Raw genomic sequence first — 20,262 nt, 5'->3', positions numbered from 1 at the left:
AATAACTAAAATCTTTTACACACCTAGTTTAACAATTATATTGTTGTACTACTTTCTTTCAAATGAAGAAATCAATAATCGTAATAGAAGTACATACAATAGCTGAAAGAGTACTTTTAGTACAATTTCGTAATTTCTTTTCATTTCAGTTCGTATACATTTTGAGGCCGAAGAAATATGGACTTCCATCGTCCTGGCAAGGGAGACCACAAGAAGGAAATGTGCAAAACGAACTGTCCCAACCTGCTTTGGCCCGATGACAAAACAGCGTGTTATAATGACTTTGGGAGTCTAGGAATCCTTACATAAAACCATATTCACTGTTCACCATTCTTCACTTATATTATGTATTGGAAAGTATGTCTGTTAAATCAAATTTGACGACCTCGGTGGTCTAGCGCTCTAGCTCACCGCTTTACGTCCGATGGTCGCGGGTTCGATTCCTCGCACGGCACAAACATTTGTATTCATGAGTATGATTGTTTGTGCCGGTCTGGGTGTTTTCTATGTATAATATGTATGTATTTACGAAAACAAAAAAAATATCTATAACTTGTATCAGTTATCTAGTACCCGTAACACAAGCTTTAGATAGCTTAACTTGGGACTAGATGGCGCTGTGTGAATTGTCCAGATATTATTATTATAAATCAAATCAAAAATCATTTATTTATGTAGGACATTTTACCCTCTTATGAAAGTTAAATTTTTTGTAATTATAATTTTCCCTAACGTCCTTCCGTTCAGTATACAAATTCAATTGAGAAGAACTGGCAAGAAACTCAACTGATTTTTAAAGCCAGTTTATTTACATTATGTACTGTTGTAGGTGTATATGTCTAATATTAAGTGAAAAATCCGTGCATAAACTACAACTGTCATGCACTTCACTCTGTAAATAAATAAATTTTATCTAAAGAAATTCGAGAGAGCTCAAAAAGCCTTCTAAACATTATAGCAAATATGTCGGATTGTCCGCTCCAGAGGGACTGGACATCATTGCACTGCTGCGGACCCAGTGCTTCTGGACATGACCATAGATATACGAATTAGAATAATAAGGATAGACATTGTAATTTGTAAGTAGTTTACTAACATAATACGGATGGATATCCGAATTAAATGATTTCATAAATAAATCAAATAAAGATATGATAGTACAATGTATTACGAAGACAATATACGTCGTGTATTATCGTAGGAAATCATCTGGAATCGGTAGAAATAGGGGATGTAAGTTTGTGCAGCTAGTCATATATTTATTTATCAGAAGTATAAACCTTTACAAAATTTCTACCATTTCAAGAAGCAAAACTTAGAAACGATACGGCGATACCATCTCCCATTCTGTTTTGGTGATTCTTTTATTTGTTTATTTCATTTATTGAGCTAGTACCCATATATAAGGTGACCTCGGTGCTGTAGTGGTGTAGAACACAACCTTATTATTGATGGTCCCGGGATCGATTCCTCGCACAGTCCTCACCAAGGAACATAATACTCTAAAGAGGTCCTCACATTAACTTATTTTCTGTCCATGCAATTTTTATAACGGTGAAAAACATGTTTTTAAAATAAATATAGAGTATAAGAAGCACGTAAAGTAATTTGTTTGTATATATGAATAATGTTTGGAAACTACGATGTGTAAAAAAACTAAAGAAAGCGGTATTATTAGGCATTTCTTAGTTATATATAGTGTGTTCATTTCATTCATTCATAATTTAAGAGCTACGCTCTTGTCGGTGGAGCTCTTGCCACTTTACGCGATCTTCCATCACGCTCTTTAATATAGTGTGTATGTTAATATAATTACAACGTTACATTTTTTTTATTTTATAAAATCATGTGACGCCTGGTAGGAAATGCTTATCGCCTTAAGGCCGCCTTTTGTAATAATATCTTCTGAGACTACTTTAAGCAATTACACACAATTGTATTTCAGAACTTTTTAACTAAATGCCATTTTATTGAATATAACGTAAAATCTTTTATAGTTATAACATAATTTATGTGTAATTGTGGACCTGTTTACATTATTTTGACTGATATCGTAAAATGCAGATCTAGAGGAATGAAAGTAGACGAGATAAGAAATGCATGTAAGGATTAATTTCTCGCCCCATTTCTGGGAATCTAATGTCATGCATTTAGTAATTTATTAAGATGATAATATACAATAATGTTTGACTAAACTAAAATAGACCCATTTTCTTATATTTATATTGTTAACCCGGTCTAAACGAATAATCTTATAAATAAATGTAAATAATAATAAATAAATTAAGGTATTTACCTCTCGGTTATATTTATTTACCACAAAGTTATTCGTGTTAACCCATTTAACAATATAAATAATGTATATTATTTGTATTTTTATTCTAATTTTTTGAAAAACTGTAATACCAAGAAACACTCAGGGAATGTTGGATTTGTTATTGATTTCCTCATACAATAAACTAGATTATGTTGTAGAATAAATGTATTATAGTTTATATATTATTAGATAATTAATAGTTGATAAGTAATAAATAAATAATTTGTCATTTTTTCTATTTATTTGTTAATTTCTAAACACGAGTAATATTTATCATGGTTGTTAATGAGTGGAATGGTCATATATATGATGTGGTAACATTACATCGAGGTCGATTTTAAACAAAGTCATCTGCTTATAGAATACTCCCTCTCTATCTCATTTCACGCGGGTTCGATTCCTCGCACGGTGCAAACATTCGTATTCATGATTATGATTGTTTGTATTAGTTTGGGTGTTCTCTATGTATATTATGTATGTATTTACAAAAAAATGTATTTAAATATTTATATCAGTTATATAGTACCCATAAAATAATAATAAGAACTAGTGACTTCATTGCTGGCCATGCATCATATCAGGTCGACCTCCACGTGGCCTGTTAGCCCATCATGACAAATTCATCAAGAATTTGCCACGATATATCTTTTAGTTAGGTTACAGCTTGGAATGCAACTTTTTAAACTATGTATAATTAGGGTAAAGGAGATTGTTAATAATGTAGAGTAATAATACCATTGCTAGCAATTGGCTATTTGACAGTTATAGAAATAAAATATGAAAACTATATTTTATGGTAAAGCTACCATAAAATATGTATACAATTTATTTTCAAACAGATTTATTTTCCATGCAAAAAACATTATTAATATTTTACTTTTGGAAATTAAATCTGAGTTTTTTTTTATCTGTGGTTGACATGGAATCGTCGTCATGTCGTCATGACGTCAAAATTCAATAAACAAAATGTTGTTAAGTAATCTCATATCTTTTGTTATATAGTTTGCTGAGAAAAATCGCTCAAATATTTCAATTTGTATTGTTTATAGTTTTACGAAATGGAGTTACGCAATATTAAAACGGATAATGCAAATTTGCCCAGAATATATTCGTTTATGATCGTAAATCTCTTTGCATAATACTAATATATGTGGGAAGCCGGGGCGGATGTCGCTGTCTGTCCGTCCCTATGTATGCTTAAATGTTTAAAACTACTGTAATCCTAATTTTTTGTATTAATGAATGTGATTGTTTGTGTGTATTTGGGTGATTTCTATGTATAATATATATGTATTTATGTTGGAAGTATAATGCTGGCCATCGTAGAATTAGGTGTTTGTACATTTTTATAGAATATGTCACTTTAAAAATATCTCTGTAATGTTTGTAATGTCAACATATAAATTTTATCATTTTAATATATTTTAATATTTAATCTGCTCTGCAGAATTTAGTATTTAATGTTTATTTTACCAATAGAACCAATTATACAAACCATATCAAGTCGACCGTGGAAACCATTGTTATAAATTCATGATGAATTTACCATCAGTTATGACCTGCCCTTATGCCCATGTTATCCTCCACTGGTGCCCCGCCAGCGTAAACCGTTAGCGCAAGCAGGTACACCATTCCATTATCATCCATAAGAATTGTCTATTATTGCCTTTACAATGAAAAATTATAAGCTAAAAATAGGGTGAAATTGTTCCAATTATTATTTCAATAGCCGTGCCCGCATTACATTTCAATAAAAAAGATAGCCTGTATGTTATTCTGATACATAAGTTGTATTACTGTAAAGTTTTATCACAGATAACATAATATTACATAGTTTTATCAAAATCCGTTCAGTATTTTTTGCGTGAAAGTGTAACAAACATCCATACTCACAATACTTCGTTTTTTTTTATATTAAATATATATAATATTAAAAAATATAATATACATATATATATATATATATATATATATATATATATATTATTAAGATTAACATGCATTGGAAAAAGTATATCATCCATAGTTTATACTATTTCTCCAATTCTATTTATATTATTATTACAACATTATAACAATTGTACCGTAATCATTTGTTGTTAGCGTAATTTCCATGTAGATAACCTGTTGACATTGAGGCGAGTGTTTCCACTTGTTAATTTATTCCCCATCATTATCGTAGTTCTATTTACGTCCGTTCCATTAATAGGAAGTATCAATAAGAATACACAATGTATTCTATATATATGATGTTTTGGCAATTTACAACATATAACACTAAACACTAGAGAACCGCCCCGGCTTCACACGAACTCAAATATTGTTGCATAAAATCTCTATTTTTTATAATTTATACAAACAAATGTAATGCAGTAAATACTACTTTATTATATATTTACATCTGTTTATGTACATAGTACATATAAAAGGTAAATCACACGTTATAGGTGCAAAAATACAGATTACCAGACTTTTTCAGTTGTTTCACAGTTCTATTATCTCTATCAGTGGAATTCAATCTAAAAATTGAATCGAAACAAGGTGGAACATACATAATACTAATATATGTGGGAAGCCGGGGCGGATAGCTAGTAGTCATCATTACATAGTTTAAAACTAAGTCGCTGTCGCTGTCTGTCCGTCCCTATGTATGCTTAAATGTTTAAAACTACGCAACGGATTTTGAAGCGGTTTTTTTTAATAGATAGAGTGATTCACGAGGAAGTCGTACTAGCACACCGCTTTACTTCCAAGAGCCGCGGGTTTGATTCCAGGAACGCACAAACATTTGTATTAATGAATGTGATTGTTTGTGTGTATTTGGGTGATTTCTATGTATAATATATATGTATTTACAATAAAAATTGGTCTCTAAGCATATCTATCAGTTATCATATCATTATTACCTAAAACACGAGCTTTACTTAGATAGGAACTTGATGACGCTGTGTGAATTGTATAAAGTAATTATTATTATTCTAAAAGTACAGAATTATTTAGACCACTATATATAAATACGTTCATAATACAAATATTATGAACGTATTTATAGAAAAAAATATATCCACACGTCATATTTGTATCCGTTGTTACTAGACGGTAGTAATTTATGGAACAGATTAGTGAATAAAAAATTAAAGTATGCTTGGGTCAGTGTTTTAATAAACACAAAACGTACTCCTCAATTTGGAAACAAACAATAACTTAGGAAAATTACTAAATATAGGTAGGTACTTATGCCTTTATGCCTGTAAAAGAATAATTGTACAATTTAGGAAAATCATGACTTGTGAAAATCACTTTATGAAAAAAATAATTGTCAGAATCAAAATAGCGCTATTATAATCGTGAAGTGCCAAAAAACATAAATAATACTTGGACGGCCTTCGTCGTCTTATTCTATTATAAGCATAGCTAGGCCTTTTACTCCTAATATTTTTTTTTTCTTTAATTGGATTGGCAAACGGCCCACCTGATGGTAAAGGGCAACTGTAGCACTACGAATATGACGTTTTCATTTGATGCCTGTGATCCCAGCCTTTTATCTTTTAACTAGCTGTTCCCGCGACTTCGTCCACGTGGAATTTAACTTTATCTTTCTAAAATAAAAGTAGCCTAAGTTGTTCGTCATTACATCAGCTACCTACCAAAAAAAGCCCCGTCAAAATCGGTCCAGCCATTTAAGAGATTAGCCGAAACAGACAGACAAAAAATGTTATTTTGGTGTATGTACCGTATTTATATTCATATGCATGTAGTAAAAAACTGTTATTTCAATATTACAAACAGACACTCTAATATTATTTATATACCTATATATTTTATACTACTTAATTTGCTCCTTGCAATCGAAACAGCTTACAAAGCTGATAGACGCCTGAAATAGGTGACACGGAGATCTTCACGCAGATATTTTACAGTTCTTTTCTTTTTTCTGTTCGTACTTTGTCCACACACACACACAGTATACTAGACAGATGAGTAAATTCTAGAAAAGTTTATATATTTTATCTTACTCATACTATAAACGTGAAACTTTGTGAATATGTATGCATAGATGGATGTTTGTTACTCTTTCATGCAAGAACTACTGAACGGATTTTTATGAAACTTTACAGGAACATATATACATCAGAAAAATACCATAAACAATATTATATAATTACTTTATAATAATAATATAGGTTATAAATTTCATGCGGCTGAAACCTTAGGCATAGCTAGTATAAAATATAATGTCTCGAAGTATAATATTAATTATATTGTAATAAATACATATGTACTATGCACTTTGATATTGCACATGCAGACAATAATGTAATGGAATGTTTACTTTATATCTCGAGCAAACTACATAGAAATTTCATTAAGATGCTTAACATGTTATAATTATCAATAAGTTCAAAAGTCATTTCATAGTGAGTATACTATTTAGAATATTGTTATCTACACAAATATACTAGAATAGAAATATTCTTTATTGAAATAAACTTAAATCTAAACATTTTTGGATAATCTCATTTAGTCTACTATTATTACTTATTAGGAAAGCAGATCCAACCCAAAAAGAATGAGCAAGATAATTACTAGTTACTCTTTTAAACAAATTTTGTAGAATTTTATATTTTTAAGTCAAAATATAGTACAAAACATTAGCACCAGGTCAATAGAGTCAAAATTCTAAACTACTGCGTCGATTTGAGAAGTTCTTTCTCCGTTTAAAAGGTACATACTAAGGTAACATTCAGAATAACATATATTATCTTAATATATACAAGCCTGACAAAGTTATGATCAACCAGGAGAAACCGTGGAGTGCCGCTAGAAAAAAATAAATACTAAAAGGCAGACAATGAATTATAATTTGTATAGAATAATAATAATATTTTTAAACTTAAAAATGTAAAGTAATAATAAAATTATTTAAAAGAGCAACACGCAAGTTTCTTGCTCGTTCTTCTTGTGATGAGACAGCTTTCCGAACGAGCGGTAGATTAAAAAAAATGTAATGACTATTCAAAAGTGCTTCAATGTAAGTTTATTTGAATAAATGATTTTCTATTCTATTCTATTCTATTCTATTCTATTCTATTTATGGTACCTAGAACAAACTTGACTTGCGGAAAACTACTGTAGAGGATCTTTTCTACAGAGGTTTTAGCGCTTACAAACAAACTGGCTCTTCAGCTTTATATAGTTGTATAGATTAAATTTTACTAACAGAAATACTTTTCCTATGATATTATTCTATGATTATAATATAGATATAGATAAAATCACTAATGTGAATCGTGTACATATAGACAGGGCCGAATTTCGGGGTTCCTAGACAATAAATTCTATTTAAAAATAGTGTTGACATGTGGTAGCTCTATGTGGTAGCTTTATTATTTATAGGTATATTTGCATCAAAAAAGAACTAACATTACAGTGTACAAAATTTTTATTTAAATTTTCATTCTATAAATTTTTTCGATTAAGGGCCGCAGACTATTCAAACAAAAATATTAAAGATTATTATATTCTAGCTTTTGACCGCGGCTTAGCTCGCGTTATTTTATCCCCTTAGAGGTGGAATTTATCAAAATTCTTTCTTAGAGAATACCTACGTCATAGCAGCTTTATGCATGCAAAGTCTCAGCCCGATCGGTTTTAAATTGACAAAGTTTCATATAAATTTTCATCCCCTATTTTATACTCTTCAGGGTAGAATTAATCAAAATCCTTTCTTAGCGGATGCCTACGTCATAACATCTACCTGCATGGCAAATTTCAGCCCGATCCATTCAGTGGTTTGGTCTGTGCTTTGATAGATCACTATATAATTATATATATCATAGATTATTTATATTTTACATCTTATAAAATATTACGCATGCAGATGCGATATTTATATTTTTGTTTAAAAAATAACAGCACTATACCAACGAGGATGCACATTTTCTAATAAACCTTCAATTATAGAAATAACATTAATATTTTTTTAATCAAGTGCAGGGGCTCGAAGCCGTTGCCTACTATGTCTTATTGTTAATCCGGCCCTGCTGACAGGTATTATGTGCTCATTATGACTTCAAACTTTTAACTAATCATTGGTGTGTGTAGAACTTGTGGAAGCCGTGTGATCTTGTTATCAACGACATGTTATTGAACTATTCATTGTATTATTCGATAGGCACTTTTTCCGTCTTATACACGCTACGAACAATACTAAAATAAAGCAGATATGAACGAACAACAGATACGAACTGACGGTAGATTGATATATCGTAAGAGTCTGCAATAGACCTACATGAATAAAGATAATTTGAATTTGAATTGTAAGGATACCGTGTTTGTATTAAATATATTAACGTTATTATTAAGTTAGTTTGAACTTTGAAGGGTCTTAAACATGAACATGAATAATATAATTACAATCAATAAATTATTTTGTCATACCAACATAAAATATGATGTTAAATTACAATTTAATCCAGTATTATCAAGTAAACAGGTATAAAAAATAATAAATAAGATTTAGAATCAAAGATATCATGACAATAATATTAGTAGTTATAATATATTAACTAATTACTTCTTCATAGTTACATATATAGGTAATATATTAACACAGCCATATTAGAAATTTATGATGTTGTTTTTACTAATATAAAAATACAACTGAAATAAAGCGAGTAGGTATTACCAATAGGATATCGTGAATACCCTTCCACGCAGTATTTTACATTGTTTTATTCTAAATACGTAGATAATGTTTAATAAGTTATATCTGCATGATAAAAAGTAAACTAAGTACTTACTTATTTTAAAACACCGGAATGGAAAAATAATTAAAATGTAGTTGCGATATTTATAAATAAAGATCTAAAAGGAATAATTACTGAAATTATAATAGGCAGGTAGGTACAGGTGGATATCCATGTAGATATTAACCAATTTCTTTTAGAATCTCTAACTTTATAACCTAAAAGATAAAACTTTGTTTAGTTACTTCATTTTAAAGCTTCTGGATGTGCAGGGGGCACGTAGGTCATTTTTAACTTGACTGCCATACCTCAACTGCTAATCGAAAGACATCTTATAAAGCAAGGTACTTGGCAGTTAAATAGGCGAGACAGACATACCTACACAGACGACTTTGATCAAAGTAAAATTGTAAACATCTCAATTTCTAGACAGTTATATAAAATGTTTGTGTATAAAATGCACAGATAATACGCAATTACTACAGTTTACTGTTTGCACGATGTAGTACTTTGTTCTCAGTACGTATCTATGTCTGTGGCCCCACCCACCCCACGCGCCAATCACTTCGTACCCGAATGACGACATGGTATCATCACTTATCGTCATTACTATCATCTGTCCGTACATAATCAGCGTTATATTTATGCGTCCGCGGAAATGGGTCGTGAAAAAAACAACGATAAACGTTTAATCAAATAAGTTTAACATAGCATTGCCTTCCGACTTCAAACATCTTCATTCTTATAGTAATAATATTACAATTTATAAATAATATGTTCTATAATATATATTTTTTGCAGATAATAAAATTCATATCTATTTACAAATGCTAATTAAAATATCTTTATTCATGTAGGTCACAGACTCTTATGATATGTCAAATTTACCGTCAGTGCGGAGTGATTTCGAGATGAGAATAACTGACAAAAAACTCAGGTTATTACAAACATATCTTCATGCTTTTGTAATCTTAAAAAGGTAACAAAAGCTATTTGATAACTCTGCAAGCCTAAACAGTTTGAACAGATCTTAATAAAATTTTATCTGAAGAAAGAATCTATCATGGGAGCAGACATAGGTTAAGTTTAATCTAGAAAAAATACAGAAAAAAATTGCGGTTAAGAACTACTAAAAACATGTTGTATATAAATAACATTTGCATACATAACTTACAAACTTAAGTTATAAATTTTCCATTAATTACTTACCTACGTATACCTATATATGAGCTTATTTATGTATATATGTATTTTATTACAATTCTATGCTGTTCTAAAATATACTTGCTCTACTACTGTCTATTATTTATTTTATTCTGGAAAATAAAATGTGAATATAATACTTTTAACAGTATGATTTTCTGTTTACTATACATATATTGATATTACATTTGGGGTCAAATTAGATTGTTACAACAGCTCTCACGTCACGTAGCTACGTTATTTATATATCTCTACAATCATTAATAACATGTTTATATTTTTTTCATAACACAAGTTATAGTACAAACAATTTTAGTATCCATATGAAATTATTTAATACTATCTGACCTGCGCAACTTTGTCTGGTTCAGACTTACTTGACACTTATCATTATATTTTGCCCAATGTACATAATATATTAATGAATTATAGCCTATGTGTTATTCTTATGTATAAGCTATATTACTGTAAAATTTCATCAAAATCCGATTAGTAAGTTTTGCGTGAAAGAGTAACAAACATCCATCCATAACAACAAATATTTACATTTATAATATTAGTAAGATTTTATAATGTATTTACATATATATAACGTATTTAAATATATATAATAACATTTACATATGATAATTTGTAATCATATGTTTCAATACTAGGTGCAATTAATAATGCTTACAATATTTAATAATGTACGTACATGTCTATATTGGTATACCTACATATATGTTAATATGTAATCATACATTTTAAATCCTCACAATTTATAATACAAGATTGTATGCAAGAGATAACTTATAGTGATAAGACCGCTTTTTAGATTATTCGCTTTTCAACATTTTTTTTAATTTGTATTTTATATAATGTGTAATTTTGGATACCAAATGGTGATTAGAGTTAAATTCAATTTATTATAATATGTATATATATAATACATCCATACCCATGTATCCTTAAATGCAAATAAAATTATTGAATTGAATTCCCTGTACGTAATAAATCTCATGTTACTAATACTAACACGAAGGTTTGGAGTATGGACGAATTTTGATGAAATTTTACTGTAATATACACAAACAGGCTTAAAATTTCATACGGGTGAAACCGTGGGTACAGCTAGTAATTATAATAATTATTGAAAGTTAACTGGGCTCCCAGCCATTTAAACATTACCATACATACATAGAGAAAGATGGTTAAAAATCACAAATAGTAATATTAAATTCAATGTGAATACAATATAAACACAATAGAGATTGTGATGCAACTGCACAATATCAAATAAAACATATCCGTTGTCAGTAGAACTGATAAATCGATAGCTACATATATAGCACTGTCCGCCGGTCTGCTGGCTCAGACATTAGTGCTCATAGCTACTGTGAAAGTCGATACATACTGTCATACAACTCATACACAATGTCTAGGAGAGACGCCTCTGTTCATCTACTTAGGAAGATTGTGTTGGATTTGCTTTTATTGTCTGGATGTAAGTTTTTTCTTTATTAATTTTCTACTCTTTATTAAATAAAAAATATATTTTGTTTATTCAATAAGTGTTAAGATATTTTTATGTTTATTTCCTAATATTGGGTATGTAAACCGTAAACCGATGTAGATGATTAATTTTATATCGAAATTTAATGACGAATAACTTTGTCATATTTCGCTAAACTTAAAGTAGATTTATATGCCGATTTGTTTACTATAAAAACCATAAAATTGGGAAATTTATAGATAATGTTATAGCCTATATATTAAACACCGTATCCATAGTTTTTCATGTTAGTAATCCGTTTCATCCCTTCTATTTTGATATAAATTAATTTTCATTAAAAAGACGTTGACGAAGTTTAATATTAGGAATAATAAAAAGATTTTGTTATATCCTTCTAACTGTAGGTATTTCTGTAACTGCTGTAATATCTTGAAATTTATGTTTTTTCTATTTGGTAGTTTATATTTGCGTAAATTTAGAAGCACGTAGTTTCAGAATATGTTTGTAAACAATTTTCTTACCTCTTTTTCTTCTTTCTTCTTCTGGACTCTGAATGTAGCGATTGAGTAAAAAAATGCTGCTTAAAATGCTTATAAATATAATATTTATAATTATATATATCCTAATATTTCACCAAATTTTTAATACAAAATCACATATAATTCGTATAAAAAGTATAATTAAGTTAAATTCATATATAGCTGTTTGGTGATATGTGAACAAATCAAAGGATGCGTTCTCGATGTCATCAAAGTTTAATTATATTGAATCTGAGCTGTGTATGTATATTTATATTTTATTTATTTACAAATATAATGTGTTAAAAAAAATATGTTTAACAAGAACGAAAGTAAGTCATTTAATTGTCCTGTTAATGCCAATTATCTAAATTTTTATTTCAAAAAGGACCATCCCTTTGAATCTCACAAATGTTTATAACAAAGGCGTAAATTAGTGAAACGTGGCATGGCCTCAATATTAGTAGTATGTAAATTAAAGAAAACAAGCTTCATTTTGTAACAAGTTACAGCTTTTCAAATAAAATAGAATAAATTACTTCATCTGTACAACCGTTTACTATTGATGAAAAGATGATTGTGAAATAACCGATACAGTTTAGCTAACTAGTGTATACATTATGTTGTAACTCTATTTACTCTAAGTCCCTTGTGAGGTAGGCAGACACAATTATATTCCAAAGAACCAAAACCAAGCAAAAAGCAAGAAACAAACATTATTCCAAACTAATCCACATGATATTACAATTAGATAAGCATCAATAATTTGTTTAGTAAAACTGCAAAAGAATTCTAAAATGATATTAAAATATAAGTTCAATTTTTATATCTTTGTGAAATAAAATGTTTTCATTTTATTCATCTCCAAAATATTCGTCCATTTATAAATTACAATTTTATTTAGATCTGCTATATTCATGTATATGTAACATTTGTCATCTAATTAATACATGTGATTTAGATTCGATCACGTGTCAAGTTAACTGTTTGTCGTACAATCACCGCAATTTTCAATAATCATCAGTAATTAAGTAGCAGATGCTCATTAATATGAATGGTTTCAGTGGTTGGATGCATTGTTATAACGAACTTTCTATGGCATCCGTTCGCTCGCGGATTCTTCTGTGGCGATGAAAGTCTTATGTTTCCATACAAGAAAGACACTGTATCCAGCAGCATGCTGAGATTAGTCGGCCTTGGATTGCCTATGTTAACAGTAAGTAACTTGAATAAATCATCTTATATCTTACTAATATTGTGAACGCGAAAGTTTGTGAGTAGGGATGGATGTTTGTTACTCTTTCACACAAAAACTACTGAACGAATTTTGATAAAATTGCACAATACAACAACTTATACCTCAGAAAAACATATAAGCTATAATATAAAAAGATATTATGTAAATAGGGCAAAATATAATGATAAATATTTAATAAGGGTGATGCAAAGACGAAGTTGCACGGGTGAACTAGTTATCAGTACATATACATATAAATTTAAAAAGTTTGTCGTGCTAAAATATGAAACAATAGCGGAATTTAAAAAAATACATTTAGAATAGAATGGAGCATTTCTTGAGGAATACTATAGATTATTAACTATCACGCTATGGCCCTTAGGAATTGAGAAAAAGGAAAACAGACTCTAATGACTCTAAGCGAAAAAAAAGTAACGATGGTGGGATGGTATTAACGGTGAGAGAGTGGTATGATGCGATGAAATGTGTCGATGTCCGAGGAATGTCGTCATTTTTTTAAATGAAACTCCGGGCGAACCGAATTACAGGAACCACACTACACCTTTTTAGTCAAAATGCCATAAATTAGAAAAACAAAATATTTATTTGCACTCGAAACAACTTTTTAAGTGGCGATAGATTTTATCATAAGAGTATAATAAATCTATATTTATAAAGATATTCTGATATATATTATTGAGAGGCCTACTAAAGGCATAAGGGTAATCCAAAATGTCCATATTATAATAAATATGTATCTGGCAATGATTATATTTTTTATATATTTAATAAATCCCATCCTTTTGCGATAGCGAAAATATAATGAAAATCCTGTTAGTGGCGACGAATGTTTATTAATTTTTATTTATACGATTTTACTGCACCAGATACAGAAAATAATAAAACTAATAAATATACATCAATTGATACAAAAGGCGGTCTAAAAGATTATAAACTTTGGGTAGTAGTAAACATAAAAAAATAGTACTAGCATAAAATAACTATTACAATAGTCATATTATAATATTTATTCTATAGGAATTGGATTCTGAATAAATTCTTCCCTTAGTAAATAATAATTATTAAATAAATTATTATATTACACTACAAATTCAGCTTATGCATTCTAAATATTAATTATATTTTTAGATGATGATCTGCGAGTTTGTTCTACTAAGGAAGGAACAGGATGATGTGGTATGTTTCGGAATTCGCATCCCCGCCTGGATCAGAGGAATATATTGCGCGCTAGCATCGTTTGGATTGGGTGTTTGTTTCGTCGAACTGACCGCCAATATTGCTAAGAATACTATTGGAAGACCACGTCCTCATTTCTTTGATGTAAGTTCATAGCCTATAAAGTCTCTATAGAGAGACGAACTTCTTAGCATTCCATGGATTCATCGTGAACGTACCGGGTCCATCGTGTAGTAGAGAGGGAAATTTCCAGCAGTTCACGGGATTTCTGAGGCAGGTTTAGTTTTAAGGGGGCCCTTTGCCAACGTACGTCAATGCTTACTTTCACTGCTCTAATATTTCAGTAGTATCTATATGTTAACGTAATTCTACTCCAAAGAGAGTAAAAGTAATCTTCGTATGGATCCTAGTCTCAACTGTTACAGCCGTCGTGAACTTGCTTTGTGGTCGAATAACGCAAGCAAGCAAACCAAATGTAGGTAAAAAATGGCAGTAGTTTCGCATACACTTGATTCCAATATACTTTCAAGTGTTATTACAGAAATAGAAAAAACCTTTCTATTTATTTTTATTTCTATGGCTAATATTTCCTTTTCAATACTCGAACAATACCGGACATAAATAATGGAAATCCTCTGCTCTATGCGTCATACACACCTAATACTCAACATAATATTAATCATATCAATTACTTACATAGCAACAAAGATAACGTACAAGGATGTATATTATATATTTTTTGTTTTTTAATAATTTACTGTTGTCACTTAAAAACAATCTTCCGTAAACGATTTAGGAATAAACTACAGTTATCCACTAGATAAGATAAAATTTACTTATCAAAACAGTTTTTAATAATAAGAATGTCTTAAAAGTGACCCAACAAAGGCTGCTGATATACAGTCGGTTGGTAGTCAGGTTGCTCTACGTTTACGATTCTGTGACTCCAATTAGTGCACTTGGTTGCTACGCCGCCCATCTCTAAAGGGTCGTGTACTTATGCCAGGTCAGGAAATAAGGCCGTTGGTATACAATCGATCAGTTCCCAAAAGCGTCTACAATTTTGATAGACTACGATTGGCGTATTATATTATGCAGTAGGATTGCATTTTTGTGGATTTGTTTGTATTTAATGGACTAACTAAAAAAAACGAATACATAACCAAAAGATGCGGAGATGCGAAAGAGGATGGGCACATGATGACGCATAGTTCATATATATAATAAACTAAAACAAACAATTTACACAGCCCCTTCTAGTCCCATACTAAGCTGAAGTGTTATGAGTATTACACAACGGATGTATATATACTCGTATATATTTTTGTTTGTAACTTTATACTTGATAGATAGATAAAATATACATAGAAAATACTCAGACCGTTACAAACAATCATACTCATGAATATAAATATTTGTATCGTGTAAAGAATCGAACCCGGGACCATTAAAAAAATGTTGGTGGGCTATATATCGCTAGACTATCAAGACGGTACATTGATTTTAGCTTCATTTTTAGCGAGTAACATGGTGTATTCCACTCAGTCAGCTCCGCGGGTTTAAATACAGCTATTACTTAACATTCGAATTCATCAGGTATGTCAACCGTCGATAGACTGCAACTCAGCAGAATGGCGGAACCGGTACATCCAGTCTCATGAGTACCACTGCACTGGTAACAAGACAGAGCTGTTCAAGGACATGAGGATGTCATTCCTGAGTGGTCACTCCTCGTGGGCCGCTTACACTATGGTGTACTTAGCGGTAAGCAACTGATATATACTAGCTGACCGGCGCAACTTCGTCTGCTGTGTGGTGCAGTGCTTGACATTTATCATTATTCTTCGTCCAATTTACATAATATCTTTTTAAATTATAGCCTATGTGTTATTATAATGTATAAGCTATTGCTGTAAAGTTTCATCAAAATCCGTTTAATAGTTTTTGCGTGAAAAAACAAAATCCATCCAACCATACTTACAAACTTTTCCGTTTATAATAATAGTAAAATAAATAAGTTTCTTTAAAAATTCTTTAAAAAAGTTATGAAATAATTTTAATTATAATATCTAATAATAACCAAGGATAATTCACACAGCGCCAGCTAGTCCCAAGCCAAGCAGAGGTCGTACTATGGATACTAGACAGCTGATATTAATACATTAATTTTGTAAATAAATTCAGATAACTTGAAAACTTCCTCTATTTTCAAGATTGCTGAAACCCTCCTATTAACATTACTAGGAAATTTAGGAAATTTACGAATATCGTATTTCACAGCTATATTTAGAAAACCGCATGGTCTGGAGTGGAACTCGGGTGTTGCGTCATACTCTTCAGTTCTCCGCCATCATGCTGAGCTGGTTCACCGCTCTGTCCAGGGTCTCTGATTACAAGCACCACTGGAGCGACGTACTGGCTGGCTACTTCATGGGTCTATCTGCTGCCATCATAATGGTAATTAAGAAAATTGCTAGCTAACTCAGCAAACTTGACGGCCTCGGTGGTCTGTCAGGCAGGAGTTGGCCTTCAGCCACACCCCTTCTGCGGATTTAGATTGCCATCTGCATTTACCCCCAATCATACATTAAAGCTGAAAAGGCCAGCTGTGGCCAACAGCATTGTAATGCAACATTATTCCATTGGTTAAGCAGTTAAGCACATCGCCTTACCTCCGATGGTCGCGGGTTCGATTCTTCACACGGTATAAACATTTGTGTTCATGAGTATGAATGTAGGTATTTTTTACGTGTGTGTAGCGACGAGGTTGATTGATTCTTACCCATTAAAATAGTACACTGTGTACGTATCTACGAGCATACAGTATCTAGTTTACAGTTTTTTAATGAATGATATTGGAATGGTGCATTCGCCTGTTGGTTACGCTAGCGGGGCACCAGGGGAGGACGACAGGATGAGCTGAAACTGAGGTCAGGTCAGTTAGACTATCGTAACAAATTCACCAGAAATTTATCAGGATGGTTTACAGAGAGAACCTCTTGGAGATCAATCTGACATAGCACATAGCTAGCAATGGGGTAATCGGTCCACATCACTAACAATCTTCTTTCCCCCCAGTTCACCGATATTTGCACACGTGTTTTTGATAAATATAGAAATTTTGTCATGGTCACTCACACTATCAAATGAGTCAGAACGTGTCGCTGAACTCGTGTTTATCTCAGAAATAAACATACAAACGATTGATATAATATACAGACGTTAATTAGTTGTCATAAAACCACGCGTCTGCAATGCAGTATCTGTGTGATCGTATTGTACCTTGATATCTTTTACACTTTGCAGACAAGCAGTAGATAAAAGATACTATGTATGATTAATAATAATGTATACAATTGTGGAATAAATTAATTTAAACTAATTTTAATTGCGAAACCATACCTAATATATTATTACACAATAATATATTGTCTTTATGTAACTGAATTGGCAGCTATAGTTTATTTTAATAATAATATTTAATTGTAACATTTGTTCCTTTGATGGTAAGTCACAACTATGTGACAATCTTACCTGTGGTCACAACAGTCGTTTATCGAGAGCAACAGAATTACTGAATAGTAATAAACCTGGTGTAACATACACCATAATATATATAGGTAACCTAACATAGTGTATTAAGGGTACTAGACAACTGATATAACTACTTAATTGTTTTTTAAATACATAATATACATATAAAACATCCAAACCAATGTAAACACTCATACTCTTGAATACAAGTGTTTGTATAGTGTGTGAAATTTAACCCTCAACCATTAGAAATTAAAACAGTACATAAACGATATTCAACAGTCTCTTACTGGTACGAGTGACTTTTTTAACTTACGACTAAAGTGGCAATCAATGGTATCATATAGCCCAATTGTCGCTAAACTGTTACGGTAGCCTATGAACGCCTAAAACACCAGGGTAGTCACGTGCGCGTTGCTGACCCTTAAGAAACTTAATATACCCTTCTTGTAAAACCCTATAAATGTATGACTAAGTTTCTCACTAATATTCATATTAATTACTTTACTTCTGTCTTTTTCAGTGGAGTTGGGGAACCGATCTAATCCAGAAAAAGAAGCATCATAAATCACTACCGCAACATGACATTACGCTAAATATACAAAATAACGACATTCTATAATACCAAATGACAGTATTATAATAGTTATGCTATTATAATACTTACCTATTTCATGTACCTAAGTTACTTTAAATTCATAGTTATAAGTATTTTAATTGTGTTAGGTGTTATTACAATAAAAAATAAGTTAATTATATTCTCAATACAAGTGTAGTAAGTAATACTGTGAGTTCTTAGTTACGAAAGTAAACTATTTAAAACTTAGTTATAAAATAAATTACTATGAAAATAGTTATTAACTTACTTGTTATGAAAACTAAAGTACTGCTTGTTAAATTAAAGATGTAAATAAACTAATAAAATTTTAAAGATAAATAAAGAGAAAATAAATGACCTGAAACTTAGTTAAAAAACAAGTTCATAAAACTCACTAACTTGTTATGAAAACTAAAATACTATCATGTTAAATAGTGTCTTTACGTTAACAAACTAATAAAAAATGAAATATAAGTAATAAAGAGATAGTTTATTATCATTTTTATTTGTAAGAACTCACAAGATGGCGAAAACTCAGCACTATTTTCATTGTATTATTAAAAAAAAAAAACTAGTCGATGACAACATGTTGTATCAATATGTTTAAGTTAGATTTAAGATATTAATACATTTATTAGATGAAATATTGTTTTCTTATAATCACAACGCCTGAAATTAAACTTTAAGCAAAGTTACTTTCAAAACGCTTTGTTATTATGAAAAAAATTATTTAAATTAAATAAGAATAAAGTCCTTAATATCTTCAACAGTAAAGTTATATAAACATAAAATATTTTTTTCATTAACGTTTCGTTTTATATATTAGCAGATTACCCAATATCTTTATAATTACATAGTATAAAATAGATGATAGATCCGTCCCTATGTATGTTTAATTCTTTAAAACTACGCAACGAATTATGATTCGATTTTCTTAAAAGATAGAATAATTCTAGAGGAACTTTTATATGTACATCTACCCCCGGGCGAAGCCGGGGCGAGTAGCTAGTATTGTATAAAATGAACTCGATTCCGCTTTCTGTTCCCTTAGATCTTTTAAACTACGCAATGGATTTTGATGTAATTTTTAGCAATAGATAGAATGATTCAAGAAGAAGGTTTATGTGTACAATACAAGTACACCCGTGTGAAGCCGGGGCCGACAGCTAGTACATATTACACATTCAAATCACACAAATTCAAATCACAGTTTATTTTCATGCTCAGGCATTATACGTGGAGTAATAGTCTAGTACTCTATAAAATTAAAAATTTACTGTATGTTAATATTTGTTATATTTATAATACGTAGAGATAATTTCTACCAAGTCGCTTCTTCTATTCTGTTATTTCTGGTTACCACATACATTTATATCAATATTATCATTTCTACCACATGCCACATATCTTTCAT

The 20,262-nt window shown here is 30.5% G+C and overlaps 2 protein-coding genes across 2 annotated transcripts in view; both read left to right on the top strand.

Annotated features, from left to right (window-relative positions):
* Positions 1-401, top strand: part of LOC131852864 (putative phosphatidate phosphatase) — a 31,504-nt gene extending 31,103 nt beyond the window's left edge. Inside the window, exon 6 of the mRNA XM_059203601.1 lies at positions 150-401. Coding sequence (XP_059059584.1) covers positions 150-260 — 111 coding nt within the window. The 3' untranslated portion in view covers positions 261-401. The remainder of the gene's footprint in view (positions 1-149) is intronic.
* An 11,217-nt stretch (positions 402-11,618) lies between these two features.
* LOC131852922 (putative phosphatidate phosphatase) lies at positions 11,619-19,357 on the top strand. The gene is made up of 6 exons (XM_059203672.1): positions 11,619-11,755; positions 13,347-13,498; positions 14,669-14,860; positions 16,313-16,480; positions 16,997-17,173; positions 18,774-19,357. Exons 1-6 carry the CDS (start codon positions 11,686-11,688, stop codon positions 18,870-18,872), a joined length of 858 nt encoding a protein of 285 aa, XP_059059655.1. The 5' UTR covers positions 11,619-11,685; the 3' UTR covers positions 18,873-19,357.
* The last annotated feature ends 905 nt before the right edge of the window (positions 19,358-20,262 follow it).

This window comes from Achroia grisella, unplaced genomic scaffold, assembly GCF_030625045.1.
Source record: "Achroia grisella isolate CSIRO2021 unplaced genomic scaffold, CSIRO_AGI_Agris_v1 utg869, whole genome shotgun sequence".
NCBI classification, from domain to species: Eukaryota; Metazoa; Arthropoda; class Insecta; order Lepidoptera; family Pyralidae; genus Achroia; species Achroia grisella.
This window is presented reverse-complemented; position numbering and strand designations above follow the sequence as displayed.

Coding starts and splice junctions, on each gene's coding strand:
- LOC131852922 (XM_059203672.1), top strand. CDS start 11,686: ATGTCTAGGAGAGACGCCTCTGTTCATCTACTTAGGAAGATTGTGTTG. Junction 11,756..13,346: donor TTTGCTTTTATTGTCTGGAT/GTAAGTTTTTTC, acceptor GAATGGTTTCAG/TGGTTGGATGCATTGTTATA. Junction 17,174..18,773: donor TATCTGCTGCCATCATAATG/GTAATTAAGAAA, acceptor TGTCTTTTTCAG/TGGAGTTGGGGAACCGATCT.